At 40.9% G+C, this 9,456-nt stretch overlaps 1 protein-coding gene across 1 annotated transcript in view; it reads left to right on the plus strand.

Moving 5' to 3' along the window:
• Positions 1-9,456, plus strand: part of NLK (nemo like kinase) — a 159,367-nt gene that overhangs the window by 141,402 nt on the left and 8,509 nt on the right. Inside the window, 1 exon segment of the mRNA XM_018573597.1 lies at positions 822-923. Within this exon segment, the coding sequence (XP_018429099.1) occupies positions 822-923 (102 nt within the window).

Below are 9,456 nucleotides of genomic sequence, written 5' to 3' on the forward strand. Positions count from 1 at the left end.
CCCCCAATCCCCCCCCCCCCCCCGCCCCGCCGGCTATATCTCCAACCTGGTCTCAAAGTATCACCCAAAACATCGGCTCCGCTCATCCCACCTCCTGCTTTCCAGCTCCCTTGTCAACTTCTCCCATGCTCGCCTCCAGGACTTCTCTAGAGTCTCTCACATCCTCTGGAACTCTTTACCCCAACCTGTCCGTCTGTTGCCCACCTTGACTGCCTTTAGGCATTGCCTAAAGACTCGTATCTTCAGGGAAGCCTATCCCACCTCAACCTAACCGCTCAACCATCACGTTCTCAAACAATCCCCACACACAGCTCCCTCCTCATGTATCACTCCCCCCCCCCTTTCAGATTGTAAGCCCCCAGGGGCAGGGCCCTCCTTACCATCTTGTCTTGAATTGTATTGTGATTGTAATGTCCTTCCTTATATTGTAAAGCGCTGAGCAAACTGTTGGCGCTATATAAATCCTGTATAATAATAATTCAATAAAAAAAGCAAGTAGAAATGTTAACCCTTAAGAAGCCAAGAAACCCTAACCCAAGTAAAAGCAATATAAACTGCAAGAAGCAGTTTTAAAATAGTTTTTTCAGCTTATGCTATATGAAGAATGTGTAACAAATATAGAAAAGGTGTTACCCTAATTTGGCTGTGAAATGGAAATCTAAGCATTTTTAAAATAAAACACTGTAGGTTTCTAGAAGTCTGTATTTAGTTTCATGAAGACTTTTTGCTCTGCATTCGCTCTGCTTTGAATGTAGTAGTTTATATATGGAAAAATTGTTGGTGCAGTGCTCATTTTTCTTTCTTATGGTTTGATTTTGCAGTTGGATTTGATTACGGATTTGTTGGGAACACCGTCACTTGAAGCAATGAGGACAGCTTGTGAAGGCGCCAAGGCACATATACTCAGGGGTCCTCATAAACAGGTAATGCAGCCATCTGCATCATTCAACTAATGGGTGATTTTACTGAAGAACTGAATTCTAAAAGCATAGCTTGTACAAAAGCAGAAAACCAATGTGGCCATACATTTGAAGTGCCTGTCATTTAAAAAAAGAAGTAAGATTAGTGGGAGTAGAGTGCAGGCATATAGAGGTATCTGCGCATACATGCAATTGTTTTCTGTATGCCCAAATGCTCTGCTGTTCGGCACCTACTTGAAGTGAAAGCTTGCCAACCATCTCCCACATATTCCTATTGGCAGGTGAAACAATTGTTAGTGATGGTCTGCAAGGAATATAGGGTGGGCAATGAAAGTTCAAACACTACCCAGAAGTGTTGGAGCATGCCCCTTCAGAATGGCTTGGTATTGGGGTGTGCAAGTAACTATTCAATCGGCTACATACTTGTTAGTATCCTTTTTTTTTTTTTTAAGTTTAAGATCAAATCCTTTGAATCAAAGTTACGGGGGCCATTAATCTTTGTTAGATACCAAGTTTAGTAGCAGAATCCCAAATCTGGTCTCTTCTGTGTTCAGGTAGATTACCTGGGTGATGTAAAAACTGAATACATGCATAATCTTGTCTATTACAACCGCAATAAGTATCCTCTAAGTGTGCTCGTGTTGTGTTTCAGAACCATTGATGTCCAAGGGAAATTCCAACACTCACAGGGTTATTCACTAAAGGGTGAAGAGTTTGGAGAAGTCAGGAGAAGTGACCAATCTAGGACAACATAGCTCATTTGGAAAAATTCTCCAATTCAGCTCACTTTCCAGTTCAGCTCTGTTGTCCATATTATTCACTTCTGCTTTCTCCAAACTCTTCACCCTTTAGTGAATAACCCCGATAGTTGTAGAAGTTCCATGATGATGGGGCATATAGACGCAAGTCATATTTATTATACATGCTTTCCTAAACCCTTTTATATACATATATACACTCACCAGCCACTTTAATTAGGTACCCCTGTTCAATTGCTTGGTAACACAAATTGCTAATCAGCCAATCACATGGTAGCAACTCAATGCATTTAGGCATCTAGTCATGGTGAAGACAACTTGCTGAAGTTCAAACCGAACATCAGAATGGGGAAGAAAGGGTATTTAAGTGACTTTGAATGTGGCATGGTTGTTGGTGCCAGATGGGCTGGTCTACTGGGATTTTCACGCACAACCATCTCTAGGGTTTTTCAGAGAATGGTCCGAAAAAGAGAAAATATTCAGTGAGCGGAAGTTGTGTGGACGAAAATGCCTTGTTGATGTCAAAGGTCAGAGGAGAATGGGCAGACTGGTTCGAGATGATAGGCAACAGTAACTCAAAAAAACACTTGTTACAGCAGAGGTATGCAGAATACCATCCCTGAATGCACAACACATCGACCCTTGAAGCAGATGGGCTACAGCAGCAGAAGACCACACCGGGTGCCACTTCTGTCAGCTAAGAACAGGAAACCAAGGCTACACTTTGCATAGGCTCACCAATTCTATTGTAAAATAGAAGATTGGAAAAACATTGCCTGGTCTGATGAGTCTCGATTTCAGCTGCGACATTCAGATGGTAGGGTCAGAATTTGGTGTAAACAACATGAAAGCATGGATCCATCCTGCCTTGTATCAACGGTTCAGACTGGTGGTGGTGTAATGGTGTGGGGGATATTTTCTTGGCACACTTTGGGCCCCTTGGTACCAATTAAGCATTGCCTACCTGTTAATTGTTTCTGTTCATCCCTTTATGACTACAGTGTACCCATCTTCTGATGGCTATTTCCAGCAGGATAATGTACCATGTCACAAAGCCCACATCATCTCAAACTGGTTTCTTGAACATGACAATGAGTTAATTGTACTCCAATGGCTTCCACAGCCACCAGATCTCAATCCAATAGAGCACCTTTGGGATGTAGTGGAACGTGAGATTTGCAACATGGATGTGCAGCCAACAAATCTGCAGCAACTGCGTGATGCTATCATATCAATGTGGACCAAAATCTCTGAGGAATGTTTCCAACACCTTGTTGAATCTATGCCACGAAGAATTAAGGCAGTTCTGAAGGCAAAAGGGGGTGCAACCCGGTACTAGCAAGGTGTACCTAATAAAGTGGCCGGTGAGTGTATGTTTCCAAATGTTAGAAGGTAACAGCTGGCTGCCTTTTGTTAGGCAATTTTATGCCACGCATGCATCTGATACTTTTACTAGAAACTGCAAGTTTACACGGCAAATGACTTGTTAAATGTCTTCTTACACCCCTCTGAGACTTGGGAGCATAATTGTAGGTACTCATTGGGAGTTGATATTATTATTTTTAATACCGATCTCATGAGACGGTAGCATCTGCTTAGTATATTTTCTGTCTGTTTATGCATTATGTCAATATTAGCCTGGAAAAGTTAGAATCCTGAAGTTTTTGTCAATCATTGGCACTGTGGATCTGCAACAGTGTGCGAGTATTTTATCCAACCAATGGGGAATCCAACCAACAGTGTGCTTGCATTAAGTATCCAAGAGCCCCAGGCTACATGAGACCTTTAATTATTCATAACCAATGGTGATATGAAGCGCAATTGCTTTCTCACTGTGACTTCCTCCACATCACCTCATTCCCATAGCACTTTGTGTAACTGTATGTGCATCCTTTTACTTTCTTTTAGTTTGGAAGAAACCAAACATTTTGGTGCTTCAGTTGCCTCAACCAGATGAGCAGATGGTTAACTAATCTGTACCTAAAACTGTTCATACAGTGCCACCCTTGCTGCTGTAGCTTTTAGATGCTGGCACCATTGATAGTCCTACCGGTGAATAGTGGCACTTTGCTCTTCCCACAGTTGTTTATATTGGCTTCCCATTGGTCTATCTGCAGAAAATTATGTGAATGCCTTGCTCCATCCCTCCGTGTCTATAAGGGTGTAGAAGAAAGCCAGCTTCCCAGCTGCAAAAGGATACTTTTTGAAGACATTTAACATGCCAACTTGCCTTTTTTATTGTTAATTTTGAAACATTTTATAGTAACATTTAGATAATGGATTCCAGGGACATGAGAATCTCATAGCAGTGCCGTAATGGTTGGGGACAGAATCAGTACTGACAGAGGAGATGTACATTTTGCCCATGCTAACCAAATTTAAACCAAAGAAAAAACGTTATTGTAGTCAAAGCAACAGCACACTTGTATACCTCCCCACCCCACAGCCATATGCTCTTTTTCTTTGCTGTCCTGCAACTACATGTGGCTGGCTTGAGTGAAGAAAATTACCCAGTACTTCCAGCATGTGATCTTTTTCCCTTCCTATCACGAGGCAGTCCTGAACAGCCAATCACCAGCACGGTCACTTGAGGGCAGGGAAAAGACTTTAGTCCAGTGTAGGTTCCTACTAATGGGGCCTGAAAATTGCTCTGGGTTTCTTTGCTTTTGCGTGAGAGTCTTTCCCTGTTTTTTGTTGGCGTTCAGAGAGCTGCTCTCAGTCATCCTGACACATGAACAACATGACGAAACCTATGTGTTGTGATGAGGCTTGCATTGTAACATGCATTACTGCAACGCAGCGACCATAGAACTGTCTATGGCTCTGTGGAATTTGTCCTTTCACCACAGATGTACGGTATATATCACAGTCACTCCCAAGTGCAAGGAAGCCAAAACAATTTGTTATACAATTATTCATTGTTTGCTATATATAGTTTATGATTAGGATTTCTCCTTTCGGTTTACTTGTAGTCATTCCTCGTAAAGTGCAGTTCATTTACCTTTCAGTCATTGCTTCATCAATGGTTTTTTATTTGTTAGGCTGTACTTCTGTCTGTGTGGAGGTTTTGAGAATATTTCAGTTCAGCTTTGATTTATTTGCATAGCATAAATGTGAAGTGTGACTACGGATGCAAGCTTTTAAAGGCAGTTTTACTTCAACACACTTTCATACTGTCAGCCATATCTGGGTTTTTTTTTTTTGGGAGGGGGTTCATGCATTCATGCATTTCATACAACTTTGTCCTGATGTAATAAAAACTAGACATGGAGGTTTCAGTTTCTCAGGGGTAAACTCTTTATTGCTTTGCAGCAGAAATTTGACATGTAAAACAATTTGTTTTTTGTTTTTTTTATAGTAAGTGTTCACTGGTCATATCATTTAATACATCCTTAAAGCAGAAATGCAATGTATGGCTGTCTAAAAGGGCGCTAAGTAGTATATATTTTTTGTTGTCTTTTAGCTGACCTAGTTGTGCCTCTCTGTGGAATGCATCATGCTGTCACTTTCACTTATCCTGATCTGGTTCCATTAATACTCAGACAGGACAGATAATGCAGGACATCAATTTGGCGCCTTGCCCAAATAACAATATCCCTGCTCTGTAACCAGAAGCCTTGTCATAAGCCGAACACGGGTCATTCTGCAAACACAAACGTGGTTAGCGGAAAGAGGAGGGCAAAAATAATAATAATCCATTTTCCGGCAGGCAACGCTAGTCTGAGTATTACTAACCCTTAAGCCACAGTTCCCATCTGTCAGTCCTGCAGAGCTGCGAGGTAGAAGACAGACCTTAGTAGAGGAATAGGTTCACAGGAGCCATCAGAGGCAGGCAGCTTGATGACCAGGAGAGCCATGCCTACAATTTAATCACTGAGCACAAGAAAGTAGAAATTCAATAAACCAGTTACTTTCACTGGGACACAAAATGGTCTGTTACTTTAGCCGATTACTGCAGCTAGCGAAAAGAAGCAAGTCTATTATACTTTCAAATTGAACTGGTGTACATTATGGCTGTGCAGAGCTATTACAAGAACATAAAACCTGGATAATAGGAAAAAAGAGAATTACGGTACGCTGCAACTGAGTTCTTCAAACTGTTCTACATGGAGTAATAAATACATATCATTTGGCTGATTGAGCCAGTTAAATAACATTCGATACTGCAAAAATGTATGCCTTAGCATACAAACACTATCCTAGATTTCAATGGCCGTTTTCCTTAAGTCCCACAAGTTTCCTGAAGAAAAGTGTGCTGTATCTCATAGCAACCAACTTGCAGCCATCCTTAATTGTTAAACAAGTTGTGATACATTAAAGGGACTTTAATTTCTAGCATCAGGAGAAAAGCGACACAAATATATTTTAAAAAATGTACAGGCAAAGCCAACATTTGTGTAGGACTTCCGTTGTCTATCGCTAGATCTGCTGAACTTTGACACATGGTTTTCACTTAAGGCATCGTAACTTTTGCTTATATGTTTTTATTGTATGCTCTGTTTTGTTTGCTCAAGATTTGAGTCAGGTTTACATTGATACATGACTGTTAGGGGTACTATGAGTTATTTCCGCACCAGTAGAGTCTGAATTTCCCAGAAGCTCAGTTCTCAAATCAAAGTTTTAGGATAAGCAGTAACCTGCAGCTGGAATTCTATCATTTAAAGTGGACTTCATCCAAGGAGAACTATGAGGTGAGTGAACTCAACCTCATAGTTTGAGCCGACGTGTGACAATAAAACTGTCACACGTCGGCTCAATAGATCGGGAAGTGAGCGAACACATACCGTCGCTCACTTCTCGATCATGTCCCTGCAGAGAGCAGTGACTGTCACTTTAAATGACTGTTCTCAGTGGAGAATTCAGTTCAGCAACTCTTTTCCCACATCCTAGGTCTTCTATGTCTCCTATCAACTAAATTGCCCCTCTCCACACTCTCTCCAGTTCCACAACATCCTTTGTGAACTAATATTATGTCTCCTTTTTTTTTCTCTCACTTTCTATCGTCTATATCTCTTTTATTCAAGAAAGTACTTTGTTTGCTTTTGGAACTGTGGCTTCTAAAAGCCTGATGTTGGAAAAAAAATGGCCATACTAACAAGTTTCTCATAGCCACCACTCTGATTCAAGCCTGCCTTGGTGGTTTGGATGTGATTGTTGATATAGGTAACACAGAGAGGGAGAGGAAGTTGCTAAGCATATGCGTTGAGTTCTACTTCTGTTGTCCTCCTTCTGACTCTTCACAGGGCTATTCATTAAAGGGTGAAGAGTTTGGAGAAGGCAGGAGAAGAGAACAATCTAGGACAACATAGCTGAACTGGCAAGTGAAGAATTTTTCCAATTCAGCTCACTTTCCCATTCAGCTATGTTGTCCTAGATTGTTCTCTTCTCCTGCCTTCTCCAAACTCTTCACCCTTTAATGAATAGCCCTGTGAAGAGTCAGAAGGAGGACAACAGAAGTAGAACTCAAAGCATGTTCAGCATTGCTGAAATGCATTAAAACCTCACTGAGTGGTTTCTCTTGTTGCGTGGGAATGCTTTTTATGCTGTATTTGTTCTTATTGTCACTGCATTCCAGAAGATTTGCTTCTGGAAACAGGTGCATGGCTTTTTTGACAACTGCTTTCATAGTATATTTAGCTGACCGCTTCTCCCTTTCAGGTGATCTCAGGCAGATGCTTTAACCTTTTCCCTGCCAAGCCCTCGGGAACATTTTTCAATTCAGCTGGCCAAGCCATTGATTTGATTTTCAACTGCTGCGTTGCTAGTGTTTGTAAAAGACCCCCCAAACCATATATTTTCTGAAAGCGCAGGCCTGGTAGAATAAAAAGATGGTGATACTAAATTTGTAGGCCCTGCGATAATTGCGCAAATGTTTCTCAAATGAATATTAAACCGATAAAAATACACAATTCAATTGATAAAACACACTAAAATCAGTATCCGTGCACAAAAAAAATATTTTCTGACTAAATCTAAAAGATAAAACTGTGTGGTGAAATATCTGGGGTCTAAACAGACCCCTGACATTTCCCTTTTTAAATAGAAAAAGAAATTGAGAACAATTTCTTTTTCTGCAGCCCCAGCACTCAGTACAGAGGCTTCCCATTCATTCAGAAACTGATAGTAAAATATTTTTACTATCACCACTTTATGAATGGGGAGGAGCCTCTATAGTGAGTGCTACTCCCCATTCATAAATTCTTGAATGAACAAGACGTGATGTAAATCACAGCCTGTTCATTCATAACTGGGGACACATAGTACTATGTCAAACTAGAAAAAATGGTACATGCATGTATCTATAACCAGCCTTTATAGCAGGGCGCACATTGGGAAGGCTTACAACAATACAAAACACAAAAATTCCCCAGCCTCAACCTGCCAGCCAGCCTGCAACCAAACAAGTAGCCCTGTCAACAGTATGCGTTAAAATCAGAGGTTTTAGTTGCACAAACTTTTGGCCAAAAATATGTAGAAGCCACACTGCCGCGCCAAGGCACCTCTGCAAAGTGTGGTCCTAACTCTATGTATCCGAGTCTCCAAGTGTGAGCATATTAATGAAGTTGATAAATTACATGCAGGTGTACCTGGAGGTAGCCAACTCCTCCTAATAAGGTGCAGGGACGCACTGGAGGCCCAGCAACAAAAAATGCACGCTGGGACTCCAGTGCATCGCCCAAACCAAAAATAGTCTGGTTGTAGGCTGGTTATAGATACATGCATGTACCATTTTTTTCTAGTTTGACTATTTTTTGCCACTTGCAAAAGGCTCCAAGGTCCAGCTACTTGTTTGTGTGACAAGAATGTGCAGAATTCTGTGGCAGTAATTGCGGGAGCAGCTGTCCACCTGTGTTTAGATGTAATCACGCATAAAGCAATCCAGTTAGAGACAGATGATCTTCCTGCACACAAGCTGCATGCAGAACACTTCAGGGGGGCGGATACAAGACCAGTCACCCTACACAAGGTGAGAGCAGCAGTGACTGGTCTTTAGTATAGGAAACTGTATAGAAATGCACAAAGTGTATCAAGATTCAATTAGGGCTACACAAACCACTTATATATAAACAACATTTGTTTATCCTAGAGTTCAGCTCTAAAGTCTTTTCCTTTTTATGTGCATATATATTCTTAATGGACACTGTTGACCAGAGTTTTATCCTTTTACAGCCATTGGGGGAAAAAGCACATATCCTTTTTTAGACATTTTATATCCAATGAGCACACTTATAATTATACTTGTTACAACCCATTAAACCATATCCATTCTGTTTTGTGTAGATCCAATCACAGCCTGTCCTAAAGTATAATCACTTTAATAAAAGTTGCTCCCAGCTCAGGTTAAGCTACTGCTGAATAAGTCCCACTAGTACTGATGGTCGTGTGATTATACACGGTTCACAGGCTCATTCACAGCCTCTAGGTTCAGAAAAGCATTTCCTTGTAATGCATTTATAAAAATAGACTATGCCTAATCCCCTAGTGTACTCCATCAGTACGAATGACCTCGTATCCACAACAAACCTGATTATACATACCATTGTCGAGTGGTGGTTGTATGGGTCAACAATGTATTTGCTAAATGAATGGTGGTGTAAATATGTCGGGTAGCATGTCATGGAGAACCTATGGGTTTATCATAAACCATTACCACATAACCCATCTATTTTACCAGATCATGTCGGCTGCTCCTAAGGAAGGAGTTTTACATGTAAATGTCTAATAGATTGTTATAGTTTTAATATATGTGAATCATTTACAAAGGCAATAACAATGTT

Source organism: Nanorana parkeri, unplaced genomic scaffold (assembly GCF_000935625.1).
Source record: "Nanorana parkeri isolate BGI_ZX_2015 unplaced genomic scaffold, ASM93562v1 scaffold48, whole genome shotgun sequence".
Taxonomy (NCBI): Eukaryota; Metazoa; Chordata; class Amphibia; order Anura; family Dicroglossidae; genus Nanorana; species Nanorana parkeri.